General features: G+C 44.6%; 1 protein-coding gene across 1 annotated transcript; it reads left to right on the top strand.

Annotated features, from left to right (window-relative positions):
• Positions 1 to 2586: 2586 nt before the first annotated feature.
• Positions 2587 to 14348, top strand: ism1 (isthmin 1). The gene is made up of 6 exons (XM_022191299.2): positions 2587 to 3532; positions 9430 to 9645; positions 10490 to 10742; positions 12272 to 12415; positions 12540 to 12629; positions 12953 to 14348. Exons 1-6 carry the CDS (start codon positions 3395 to 3397, stop codon positions 13468 to 13470), a joined length of 1359 nt encoding a protein of 452 aa, XP_022046991.1. The 5' UTR covers positions 2587 to 3394; the 3' UTR covers positions 13471 to 14348.

Genomic DNA, 14348 nt, shown 5'->3' with positions numbered 1-14348 from the left:
GACCTTTAATAACCGAGTCCTGAAATAAAATTGCAGTTGTGGATTTCTGTCATTTAGTCTGGACTAAACAAATAACAGCAGCAGAAATCTCAAACGTCATTATGAGGAGCCTGGATTGAGGTTTCTCACTTGATAATGATCAAAACATGGCAGTTAGGTTGGTTTAAAGGAATATTCCACCTTAAGTCTTTAAATGTTGACCTAAAAGGTTGGTTTCAGGAAGTATTCCACCTACAAGGTCCTCACGCATCCACCTTAAAGGAACATTCCACCAAAAATCCCTGGACATGCACCTAAAATGTTGGTTTAACCGAGTATTTCATCCAAAATCCTCAAAGGACCTGAGGGGCTGGTTAAAAGGAATATTCCACCTAAAACCTCAACTAGGGCAGTATGTGTAACAGCGACAATCGAAAGAGGTCCTCTCTCGGTGGAAGAACTGTGTCTGAGTGGTAGCTCCCTTTCTGCTCTTACCTTACTCACTGAACTTAACTGCCCTGAGGATTCTGTCGTTGAGCTTATTAGTTTTACTTAACAGGCAGATGCTGCAGCTAATGATGTTGTAATTCACATAAACAAGGAAACAAGTCCATCATAATTTGAATGTTAACAGTCCAAAATGAAAAGGTCATGATAAGGTCATATACAGCTTTCATTTTTTCTTACAACTTTTCAGTCCTTTTGTTTTGAAAATCCGACCTCTCTGTCAGTTTTTTGTCATTTAAAAATTAGTGCTTGATTCAGTCAACTGATAATGTTGTGGACCAGTCTGGGCCAAAAATGCCAGAGCTGATTTTTTGCCCCAGTCCACCCCTGGCGTTGGGTAATACACACCGACTGTCAGGCAAGGTGGGAAGCACGAGTCCTGCCAGGCTTCCTTCCAGTCACTTCTAACTGCCTTCAGCTTCAGCAGAAGTGGCAAATGGTCGGCGCTGGCATTCAAAACATCTGTGCCGCCCAGACTACTGGTGGCAAGGCCCCAGAGACCTGCCTGCCTGCACCAGCCTCTTTTGAACTGCAGATCCAAATACACTGCACTTATTGGAATGGCATGTAGCTGCTATTCTGAAGGGGGATCCTCTGCTACGCCTTTGATGTCCACCACTGTGTCCAAAGCAGGCAAGCCATTCTCGCTGCTCTCTGTTTTCCATTTAGACAGAGATTTTTTCTATTCTGGAGAGGGAGGTTTGAAGAGAGGCAGGCAGGGGACAGATGTACATGGTTTGGACAGCTAGAAGTAAGGCTGTATATGGGGAACCACTTGTTAACTGGGGGCATAATGAAGTAGGCCAAGCTGCTGGTGGTGTATTTCATTTGAAAAGAAGATGACATGGAAGATTTATTGTGTATTTCTGGCCCGATTCAGACATTTAATCAGCCTCATTGGATGTTTGTGAGACTGCTGTGCTTGAGATTTAGGGGTATTTTTGGCTGGATTCAATATTTTATTGAGTAACATCCATCCTGCTTAGTGCTATCTTGGTCACTGGCCTACTTTAGAATGAAAATAAGCTGCCACTGTTTTCTGGCCGATAGACAGCGAAGTTACATCGGTCGAGGTAAATTCAAGGCCTCAGAATCTCTTCTAGGATGCAGGAGGCTAATTTTACAGTGACAGTCAGGCCTGTGAAATGAGATGAGTGATTCCTTTTGTGAGTGGATTGAACATTTTTGAAACCAACTAACATAGAAACTAGAATTGTGGGAGCACACAAAGTAATATCCCAGTGATGTGACTATGTTTGTATGCTGTGGATTGAATTCTGCCCTCAGCTAAACCTGGAGAGATTTCACACTTTGCTGTTATGAGACCGACAAATAATCTGTGACACTTCCAGGTAACATGATCTTGTTAGTTATCATCAGTAGCATCATTGTTCCACGTGTGAGCGCATTGACTTCAAAGGTGACAGATGATTGGGAATGCGTGGCCCGGAGGATCACTGAAGTGGCACCCATGCTGAAGCAGCAGCAGCAGCAGCAGCCCTGCTCGGTGCATAATTTTGACGCAGCGGCCTCGGGCTTTGAAGCGGACAATAAAAAGCCTCTCAGGGGCTAATCACATTACGCACCATTTGTCTTGCTTAAGTGAAGTGTTACAGCACCTTCCGTTTCACTGGCGCACTGACGAGGCTGCTGCTGTACACATGTCAACATGAGAGGCAGACCTCCTGTGAAGCGCCTTCGGGTGTCTTCCTCTGCGCTGCGACGCGCCTGTGCGTCTGGTGCGCCTCCGGGGACCACCAAGGGTAGTTAAGCTGATCAGGGACTCCTTATTGGGCATTTATGGAGATTCTTTGCTTCCAAAAGAAAATTCTGTGGCTAAAAAGTTATTTGGAATGCACATCAAAATGAGTATATTTCATGAAATGTCCTATAACAGTTTATAAAGTTATATTTTGTGCTATTTTATAATCTTGTGACGAGAAACCACTTATTAAAACCAAATTTGATACTACTTTCTGCGTCTTCATTAAGGATATGTGATGTTAAATCCACCAGGGCTTCAGTTTGGCGAAGAGGGACGAAAGAGTTAATCAGGGGGAGGGCGGCTGCACAGGGGCGTTTGGTATAAAACCACCTCAAGAGCGCACAACAAGAACAGCGTGTGTCCCAGTGAAGCCGTAGTTTGGTTTGGTTTGACCAGGTTCCTCTTTCAGGACTTGTTGGAGACGCACCAGCGCGACTCTGCGTTTCTGTGGGCCCACAGTCCTCAGCAATGGATGATTTTTGAAGCAGACTCAACTCCGCCGTGAAGTCTTGAAACTGGGAAGATCTCTGTGTGTGTGTGTTTTTTTTTCTCACTCCAACTACCTGTACTACTTTTCTCTCCAAAGGTCTCAACCGGAAAATGCGCTGGATACACGCAGAATGCGGACAAAACAGGACAAGCTGAAGGAGTGGAAGTGAAGAAAAGTGTGGCATGAGGCTGGGAATGTGGCGGGGACACCACGGGGCAACAGGGCTGCAAGTTTCCTGAGCTTTGGAGATCTGAGGAGGACGCAACAAGAGCGGAAAGTGTTAATGCTGCGCGCTGGATCAGCCCCGCAGGATCCACTCCGCTGTGTTTATTGGCACATCTGCGTAAAGAAGCTCACACTTGGCTGAAAGCAAACTGTATGAACAATAAGTAAAGGAGGGCTTTTTTTAAATATTAGGACAAAACAACCGGATCCAAATTAAACTACAAGAGTTTCTTAGATTACTCTACTTCCACTCCTCCGATTCGTTTCCATTCTTTTTTTTTGCAATTCTGATTCCCGAAGTGGCTCCGAAGTGGTGTTGCGGCTCCTCGTCCCCGGCGGATCCGGAGATTGGAGTCTCTGCACCGGGAGGAGGCGGAGTCGGAGCTCCGGCCACACCGCAGGCTCCCAAGAGCGGCCGCGTCAAGAGGATGGTGCGTCTTGCGGCGGAACTGCTGCTGCTCCTGGGACTCCTTCTGCTCACCCTGCACATCACGGTGCTGCGCAGCAACCCGCTGCCTCAAGGAAATGTAACTCTGAGCCTGGATCAGGACGCCACACTTAGAGAGGTGAGTCGGGGGGACTTGTTGGAGGGGAAACCTGATGTCATATCTAAGATCTGGTGATTAAAAAGCTCAGGTGAAATGAAGCCCTCATCCCCTGGGGGAGATTTCCTTTGTAGACACACAGGGATGCAGTCTCCCAATGGGTGTCCCTTGGGAGTGGTGGGGAGCCAGAAGAAGAGGCAGGGTCAGAGATCAGCCCCCCCAACACCAGACACACCTCCCTATTGTTGGGGGTTAAATGCTGGCTGCAGGCACATCGCTGTCATCAGGGGCTCATCACTGTCAGCCAGGCGTTCATTTGATAAGGCAGAAGGTCAGAGATGAACCCCTGAAGGTGCCCCAGTCCTGCCAGGAGGGAGTGTTGGGCATCAACCTGTTTCTGATCACACTTTTTATATGATCCTGAATTGTACTCACACAACCTGACCGGATACAATAATGTTCACGAAACAAAAAAATAAAAAACTACTCCCTCTTTTGACTCCATTTTTTAATGAGGCCTTCCAGGTCCACTTTAGAACATGCCTCAACAAACTTTCACAAGGGAGACATTTGTCAACATGACACCACTTAAGACAGCTTTAATGGTTTAACTGCCCATTTTAACATCAGTATAAAGCACACAGACTCCAGCAGAGCCCCAAATCCTGACCCGAGGGTTAAGATGGGCCTGGGATCAACAGGCTTTTTTAGAGGGTGTTAAGCATCCTTCAGCTGCTTTTTGATGTATTTTTAGCATGCTACTGAAATACTTTCTTCTTCTTCTCATGATAAATGCGTATTTATGCCCACTGGTATGGTGGTCCTTTTATAAATGCTTTTATTAGGGCTCTGGGGAAATGAATGGAAAGAATTTTCACTTCACCAGAGCCTGGTAAAAGGGCATTTTTTCCTTATCTCCACTATCACTGCCATCGCTGCGTATATGCAACAGCAAGCCTGTGTTTTGTTGGATATTAGGCCATGCAAAGCTGCAGGAAATATTCCAGGAATTTATCGAATATTTGTCACACAGCCAAATGTTGGTTTGGATGAGCAGGATGAGGAGCAGCAGGGAGTTTCTCCTGAGGAATCAAAGTCAGAATACCTAAACGCACACCAGCCATCCCAGCTTCAGCATTCCTTTTCTCATTAGTCCAAATCTACACAGAGATTCTGCCATGAATGTTTCTTTTTCTTCTACTTCTTTTTGCTCATGAATGCTCAGGCTATGTGCAGATATGCTTCGCTAACCCTCCATTGAAGACGGTGATGTCATCTTTCAGCCTTGCTTGTCACGGCCCAGGGGGTGTATTGTCATCCCAAGGTGTCATATTTAAAATGCCATTCACAGGAACACAAATGACAGGATGCAGCTCCGTGCACCTGAAGTGGGGACAGGAAACCCTCTGGTCCACGACACATTAACATCTCGGCCCCCGGAAGGCCACCGTGGCACTGCACATTTAGTACGTTATTACACATTAAACTGTACTAAATAATGAATTTTCTACTCTTGAGCTTATTTGCATCTTTTCTTTCCAAGAGCTCCTTGCATCTTCCCGGCTTCATCGGGCAAATAAACATTTACTCGTCCGAGGCGTCTGACAGGGGAAGGATGATTTTCTCCTCCACCTACATAAGTGTAGCGCTGAAAAGCATCTGGCACAATGTGGACTGCCTTCATTTCCTGCCAGCCTCCCCGGGGGAAGGACCCCTGAATTGCTCCCAATTGAAAATAGAGTCATGCCCCTTTAAGCAGCTCCTCACAAAGTGGAAAACGGGGAAGCGGGAAAAGAAGAAGAAGAGATACTGTGAGGAGGGCGAGGGGGTGGCTTGTGTGTGTGCAAGTATTCATTCATGGCTTTTGGGAGTTGGAGGGGAGGAGGGGGGTGACATCCTGGGAGGCCCCAGATGAACTGAGGACTGGTGTGTCACTTTTGATCTCCAAATTAAAGCATGTTTCTTGTTGAGGAGGTTCTCAGATGAGTGATAGGGACTGTAAAGCAGCCCGCCATCAAAGAGGAACGCTGCCGATTTTTGAACATTTAAATGAGTTTCTCCTGTGCGCCGCTGCAGCCTGGCTTGTATAAGAGGAGGAAAAAATTCAGAAAACAACATATTTTTCTCATTAGCTTGAGTTTCAAACTCCACTGAGAGTGATTTGGAAAAAGGCAGAGAGAGGTGTTTATGTTGACATTATATGGAACTGACAGACTTTGCACTACTAATACACCACTGCCAGCCCTTTAAGATGTCTGATTGTAATTTTCAACCCCTTCTGATTTTCTGCAAACATTCTGCTTAGATTCTGATTAAGACAAAAAGCAGATAAAAGTCTCCAACTTTGGACGTATAAAATTTCATGGCTTGTCCTTCACACTGCTGAGTTCCCAGATGGAAATACAGATTTAGGGAAATGTCAGTGCTTGCAGGAAAAAGCAGCTTAGATGTCTTTTTTGGCTGAGGGACGGGACGCCTTCAGTCGGACAATCTCAGACATTTCCTATTTACATACAAGTTCAAGGCTTTAATCACAGTAACATATTTAAGATTATATACTGGGTAAGATAAGACTCTGATGTGCTTACTGATAGAAAATCACCATCTGCTCAGTCGGCACCAAAAAAGGGAGACACTAAGCCATCCACTGACATTTATTGTCTTTACTTTGACTATTCAAAGGATATAAATGAAAATGTTTAATACTTTAGAGACGTGGTATTGGTTCTTAGGTCTGTGGGGGTAATACTGGCTAATACATGAGCTTAAGTTACTTGGAAATGCAGGAATTTTGGTTTGAATTCACAGTCCAAAGATAGGAAAATATTTAACTCGTGTCCATATTTTATGTGTGTTTTTCCTTGCATTACTTCTTCACTAATTGCAACAGGTTGTTATGAGCCATTGCTCAGTTTGTAAGCTGTGTAACTTTTTACAGATAGCAGCTGTTACATGGAACACTGCTTAAAAAATACGCACCGGACAAAATATCCTTCATTGTTCAGTGGAGCAGAACAATTAATCAAAATATTGTCATAATCCCAATATGCCCGGGTGCGATATCCAAATCCAAATCAACTAGCCGCGCCTTAGCAGATTAAAACTCAGTCCATTGTGGTATTTTTTCATATTTGTTTTGTCATATTATTGATCAGCTAAAGCTGTTGCATCTGATTTGAAATTAAGAATGTGTATCCAGTCAGTTATGTATGTTTTTTCCGTCAGACATTTATGATTTATTACAGGCTCATTTTTTATTTTATTGCTTGTGCAGTTCTGCATCCACATGTGGGACGTTTGCCATCTTCTGTTGTACATGCAGTAAAAATTACATCATCCTTTTTTCTATTTTTCAGTGGAAAGAAATTAAATCATAATTCCTTCTGATACATGATTCACATTGCAATCTCAATAGCTGTTAAAATAATCACAACATGATTTTACTGTGTATTGTTCAGCCTTAATGTTCAGTGACGTGATATAAACCGCTTTGAAACTAATGTCATCCTGAAACTCAATGAAAGGACGCCTGATTGGTTTAGATGGTTCCAGTTGTTTACGGAAGGCTCTCAGTTTGATTCATGTTAATTTCCTATTAATTTTATTTGTTTCCTAAGCGACATAATACATGTCTTGCACATAAATCAAATCACATTAGTGCTGCTAAGCTACCAATATTTGCCCATAAACTGACAAACTCTTCATGTTTACTTGCAGGCTTCAGCTCAGCAGGCTCCCACACTGAGAGAGAGAGTTGTTCTGGGATTAATCAGAAGACTTTAAAGACTTTGACTTTAAATAAACCAAATTTGTGTCAGGATTAAAAAAATCTGCCAGCCATGTGTAATACAGCAGAATATGACACTACAGAAGATTCAGATAGGATTAGGCTGGATAATGGAGGATTAATTTGCCTGCAAACACTGTGACTGACTTCACAGTTTGTGTATTCTGAAATATTTACTGCAGCATCTTAAACTCATGGAGGCAGTCATAACTCAATAGCAGATTTTTTTTGTGTGTTCCTCCCAACTCTGGTTGAATTTCCTTAAACAAGTGTAATTGAAAACACCTCACGGTCTTATGCTGGCGTGAAATGTGTTCTCAGACAGCAGATTTAAGTTAGTATTTGTAGTCGTTCAAGAGAAATTGATTCAGTCTGCAGTGAAAAGCTAATAAAATCCATAAGAATCTAAACCACGCTGATGATCCCAACCACAACTGTTTACTGTGTTGCATGTTTGTATTTGCATTGTGATCAAACTTGTGAGTGTGCTGTTGAGGTCGCTCCCCCAGCGGAGCTCAATTACAGCCACTGAAGTGAAATCTGAAGACTGGGAACTTGAAAAGCAGGGTTATCACATGGGCATCTCAAAGTCCAAGTACGTGTGGTAGAACCAAACAGGGTCCTGTGATGTTCACGTAAAGGGTCGATGGCTGAGGCACCAACTGTGCTGCTGAAATGATGTTTTTCTGCGCAGAGCTCTCAGCCATAATTGTTTGGTTGTGGAACTGAGACACTTGTGGCTTCAGCTCCAATCTGCTTTTTCAGAATATTTTCACCCTCAAATTTTATGATTCTGAACGTAAATTCTCATATAAAGCAACTGATCCTCTTATCTATGCTATAAAAAAAAAAAAAACCTCTTCCTCTTCTTATTTAGCGGCTACAGGCAACATTTCAGAACTCCTCTGTCTGAAAATCATGTGTATAATCACTGTAATTATGGCAAAAGCTCACAGTAAAAAAACATCATGAGAAAGTTTTGAAATTCTATGAAATCCATGTCGTTATCATATTAACTCCATCTGGTCTCTGGTTGCGAATCCAGAGGAGTAATGCTAAATGGATATGGAGGTCTTTCTGTGCAGCCACTGTCCCTCTGTGGTTTAATACAAGTTACATGTACATTTATAATCCTTCCTCCCTTGCTGTGTGGCTCCATTTACAGCATCCTATATTGCCCTCAAGTGCACCTTGGCTGGACACAAACAGCTCCACTGGGGGCTTTTATACCCACCACAATGTGGCTGAGCTAACACTTTGTCTGTGACTGGCCACCGCAACCGTACAGCTCTGCTGCCATATTCTCAGGCCTCAGCTCGGCCACAAAAACACTAGGGAGAAAGAAATGGGACATGAAAAAAGAAAACAGGGAACATGATTGATGGCTCTCTTTGATCTTATTTTCTGCCACCCCACAATGGATGATTGCTGACTACTTATGGCTGTTTGTCCAATTGAGGAATAATTGTTCCTTCTGTGCATACCTGACAGGGGACATATGCCTCAACTGTCCTTTTGGGATGAATTTACAACACCCCTGTCTGAAGACCAAATGTTTTTCTGTCTACAAGAAAGCAGATGTAATTACTTTGCAGTGTTTGCTTAGGTTTCTCTGGATAGCCCCAGTGCAGGAAAACCAACAGCCTTACATAGCGGTTTTCTCCCAGTCAGCACCGGAACATGCTATATATGGCCACATCATATTACTATGGTAAAGCAGCAGCAGCATACTCTGCCAGTTAAAAATGGAAAAAATATACAGTCTTGATGTGATACTGGCTCTGAGTGCAGGTTTTAGACAGATTATATTTTGGTGAAAGCATGCAAAGGCACAAAACACAGCATGATGTTTGTCTCACTATTTCAGCAGTCCTTCTTTCTGGGCTTCAAGTAGTAAAGAGTCCACTGTCCTCAGGATTTACGACGGAGGTCACGGCCACATGAACTTCTGTCAACATGACAGATCAATCTAATGTTGCTGAGTGTGCAGACTCTGGGGATGCCAGAGGACTCAGAGGGTCTCTCAGTTTTAACGTTTTCACAGAAGGGATTTATATCCAATCATGCACTATGCACATGAATGCACAAACTAACAGTAAATTAACATTACTGTCCTCTCTCTCCTCCACAGAACAACATAAATGTAAAAAGTAGCTCCTCCTCCCAGCTGACTCCTGAAGACCGGAGGTCCGGTCCAGAACACCGCTTGGCCCATCGGCCTGCAACCCTCCCCTGGGCACAAGGCAGCAGTGTACACAAGGATGGCCCCGGAGCTTTCCTCCTAGATCTGCACAATTTTCCCGACCTCTCCAAAGCTGACATCAATGGACAGAATCCCAACATACAGGTGATGATGTGTGTCAGTGCACCTGCCAGTGTACTTTGATGCGTTCACTCACTGAAGACATGGCTACTCAAGCACATAGGACAGGAAGAGCAAACAGGAGGACGGAGAATAGTTTGGTGCACATCACTACACCCTTTTTCTCCTCCCGTCCCTCTTCCCTTTCACACACTTCCTGGCTCGTAGTAAAGCTTAAGATAGACGCTGAAGCCTCACGTCAATCATAATGACATGTGAAAAGGAAGACACTAACCAGCAGCGCCTCACTACTAACCCACGTGCACGAAGACAGACGGCAGCTTATGTAAATGTGTGGCGAGCCCTCACCCATAAGTCCCTCAGTGATGCAGATGGTTGAGTAACCGCTGCCATGTTTTAAATCATTCTCCTGTCTAATCCAGCGAGGGGGGTCTTTCCATTTCTGAGGGCATCACTGCTAACTTCGAGCATGAACAAAGTGTATTAACATCTCAAGATGTGGGAAGAGAGCAGAGCGACCAATTGAGCAAGGGCGTGAGGCTGTAGGAGGAAGGAGGGAGGAAGAGGGGGAGGGGGGGGGGCGTCTTTGATCCTGGGATTCATCTGGCTTTCATGGTCTAGAGGAGGCTGAGTAGCCCTTTGAACTTTGTGTTTAGGTGGAGAGAGCCCGAGAGGTGGGAGGGTGACTGTGGGGCAGGGGTGGTGTTCCCCCCTCATCTGGGAGGCACATGTGTTAGGGCCAAAAAAAGAGGGAGGGCGTAATATTGTGAGTAGGGGTATCAGAAAGTGGTACCTTGCTGCACTCGATCGAAAATCTGTACTCCTTTGAAGATATCAACTCTCAATTGACCTTTCCTCTTTAATGCAGGTGACCATAGAAGTGGTGGATGGACTGGAGGGGCACGAGCCCGAAAAAGGCCTCCGTAAGGAGAGCAAACCCAGCTGGGCTTCACCTAACTGGAGAAACTGGTGGCCTCACACTTCTTCATCCTCCTCCTCTTCCACCACTCACCAAACGGAGGAGCACGATCGCTCCTACGGGAGCAACACCGAGGACAGCAACTTCCTCCGTCCACCAGCAGACTGGGACAGGAGGGGGAGCAAAGCTCAGACTGAATATGGTGAGAATGACAGCAGGGAGGGCAGGAGTTTGGGAGGAAATGAGTGCACACTGCAGAATATTTAGCCACGTCCATAGGCTCTTATTTGAGCGCCGGTCCCCAGCGTTTCCACAGATGGCCATAGTCTGATGTGGAATCTGTAATTTGCAGATTTGCTGATTTAAGCTGTCACCATAATAAGTGCAGTCATCCCAGGCAAGCCTTTGGGAGCCCCTGATTGAAGCCTTTAACACTCTTTTATGAGATGGATTCCACTGTGTTGTGGAGCTAGCTACGTGACACAGTTTAAACGCCTTGCTACATCAAAGTTTAGTAACAGGAATGGGGCCAGCAGCACTGTTAGACTTCCACACCATTCTCACAACACTCTCCAAAAGTAACCCCGCAGATAAATCTGCCGTGAAAGAATTTACGCTAACTGTCGTACAGCATGTGTCCGGCCCGTGTTGCAGCATGCCCAAACCAACATGGTCGAACAGGAATGTGTGTGCTGTGGAAAATGTCATTTTATCCACTTGCACTACAGTGGTTAGGACAAGGATTTTATAATGTTTTTTGTAGAACTATGCGTAATGTTTCTGGCTTATCGCTGTGGTGAGCTCTCATTCTTCCTTCATTTCATACCACACTAATGGACAAGGACATATTTTGTCATCATTACTGTCTTGGTTTTAAACTTAATAATCGTAATTGTGGACAGGCAGTGAGAGGTCATCCATCACCGGCCATTCAGAGCACATTTAGCTGTGGTCTGAGCAGAGGTTATTATCAGGTTTTGATAAATTCGGAGTTTAGGCTGAGCTGCCACCAGTTCCGCAATATGCTTTAGAGGAGGGGGGGCTAGATGGCTATCTGGCCTGTATTCATACAAAATGCTCGTAATGAGGGGCAGATGGCAACGGGGGGTGTATAGGAAGGTTTGGAGCCCAGCCAGAAATGCTTCCATCCCAGAATGCCCACATTAATTTTTCTCATTGATGGAGTGCTGCTTTCAAGATGTGTGTGCATGCGTGCGGTACGGCCAGCGATGGTGGCGGCGGTGGAGTGAGGTGGCTGTAGAGCCTCCTGTAACTGTTTCCATGTATACACATTACAGTGATGCTCTCAATGATAATTGGAGCTAAAGAGGATTTCTTGCCATTTCACTTCCCATTTTCAAACCGATGAATCACAGCTATAGCAGCTGAACGGCGTCCAGTGCCACTGTGTCTGGGATGCTCCGCCAGCACAGAACATTTGTTTTTGTAAATTGCCTCCTGGATCCCCTGTAGATTTGTTAGCAAAATGCTTTCCAGTTCCTTCACTAACTGAACTCACATACTTTTCCCTTCAGCAATTTTGCGTTAGCATGTACAGCATAGCGTGTCTGCAGGCAGGCTGAGCAGCAAAGTCAACGTGAGCTCCCCTACTTCCCTTTTCATGTCCTAACCCCACTTATTATTAGTGAGGCCTGCTAACGGGCCTGAGTAAGTTCAGCATGTGGCCTGCATCAAAGCTGAGAATCTCTCTTTGTTTGTCTCTGATCTAAGACTATATGGACGGAGAGGGTGACTGGAGTAACTGGTCAGCATGCAGCGTCACTTGTGGAAATGGCAACCAGAAGAGAACCAGGTCTTGTGGTTATGCTTGTACAGCCACAGAGTCAAGAACCTGTGATATGCCCAACTGTCCAGGTAACATCTCATCTTTAGATCACAGAAACAATGCCTACATAAGGATATATTTTTTGTCCATGTGCTGATTTACTACTCTTTCATCCTTTGATCCACCTTTCACTGTGCATTCATCTTTCCAAAGGTATTGAAGATGCCTTCAAGACAGCAGCTACTGAAGTGAGCCTGTTAGCTGGAACAGATGAGTTCAATGCCACAGAGCTCTTTGGTGTTGGTAAGACTTTGTCTGCTCTTGTCTTACTCCAGACTATCCCTCATTCAGATGCTCTTACACTATCAAAGGCAGTTCATCCATCTGGCAGCAGCGCTCCTGCACACACTTAGCATTCCTCATGCTCGCGCTGTGCTCCATTACTGTGCAGAGAATGTGCAGCAGGGCAGGAAGAGCACAGTATGCCGCTGCTCACTCTGTCTTTGTCTGTCTGGTCCTAATAACCTCACCTCCATGTTAAATATTACACCTTCTCACACTTTTAGTTTCATCTTCTAGTGCTCCATAGGAGATGTTGCATTTAATAGTGCCTTCATTTCTTCCAGACACGGACAGCTGCGAGCGCTGGATGAACTGCAAGAGCGATTTCCTGAAGAAGTACATGACCAAAGTGGCAAATGATCTTCCCAGCTGTCCCTGCTCTTACCCAACCGAGGTGGCATACAGCACGGCAGATGTACACGACGCCCCCACACGCCGAGACTTTCGCTGGAAAGACGCCAGCGGGCCTAAGGAGAAGCTGGAGATCTATAAGCCCACAGCCCGCTACTGCATCCGCTCAATGCTGACCCTTGAATCCACCACGCTGGCGGCGCAGCACTGCTGCTACGACGACAACATGAAGCTCATCACTCGCGGCAAAGGCGCTGGCACACCCAACCTCATCAGCACAGAGTTCTCAGCCGACCTGCACTACAAGGTTGACATCCTACCCTGGATCATCTGCAAAGGAGACTGGAGCCGCTACAACCAGGCCAGGCCGCCCAACAATGGGCAGAAGTGTCCAGACAACCCTCAGGATGAGGACTACTACAAACAGTTTGAAGAAGCGAGGGAATTCTAGCCTGCTCTGTAGAGAGAAAAGGAAAGAGAAAAAACACTGCTTAAGTATTCAGCTAAACCTCAAAAATGGCGCTGAAACCATTTTTAATTCGGTTTTAGGTCAAATAACACAAGAACCTTTAGGCTCTGAGGAAAGACTTGTGGCTCTTTGGAACCAAGAGAAATGAAAATCCAACGGAGTCAAAACCCTTCTTACTTGCTCACAAGGAACTTTCTCTTATCGAAACCAGACACGAAACTTTGTCTTTCTAAATTTTTTATGAAATATGCCAGTAATTTTGCTACTAATTGTAACTCAGATTTGATCACTAAAGGGAAAACTGACTTAATATTTGATAAAAGGGAAAATGATTATTGTTAAGTGTCTGTTTAGGTGTTCGTCTCCATAGATTCTTTATGTTTGTTGAAACGGAGAGGCCTATGGTAATAGAATAAAGAGATCCCTCAGGAATTTGTCGGGGAAGGGGGGGGGGTTATCCTTCATTTTGTCATTCACAATATCCAGGTTTTCATTTAAGCTTGTGAGTATGTTTATTTAGCATGCACATTTAAAAAAAAACAACATTAATTTACCCCTGTAATTTAAATGCGTCCCTTGTGTTACCGAGGCAGATCTTCATTGTAAAAAAAAAACTGCATTATTTTTGTAAAGTATTTATTAAGTTGTAGCTGTGTCTGAGTTGGGTGTCTATGACTGTGGTTACTGATTCACATGTGGCTGAATGCTAACTTGAGATTCCTCTCTGGTTCGCACGTTGCCATCGATGTGCATGGCTCAAGCTAGGATTAAACTGTAATAGAGCGTAAAGAATGTGTGAATTCAACTGTACGGAAAGATTTTTGAGATATAAATCTATAAATAAATTTTTTAAAAAGTCA

Source organism: Acanthochromis polyacanthus, chromosome 15 (genome assembly GCF_021347895.1).
Source record: "Acanthochromis polyacanthus isolate Apoly-LR-REF ecotype Palm Island chromosome 15, KAUST_Apoly_ChrSc, whole genome shotgun sequence".
NCBI lineage: Eukaryota > Metazoa > Chordata > Actinopteri > Pomacentridae > Acanthochromis > Acanthochromis polyacanthus.
This window is presented reverse-complemented; position numbering and strand designations above follow the sequence as displayed.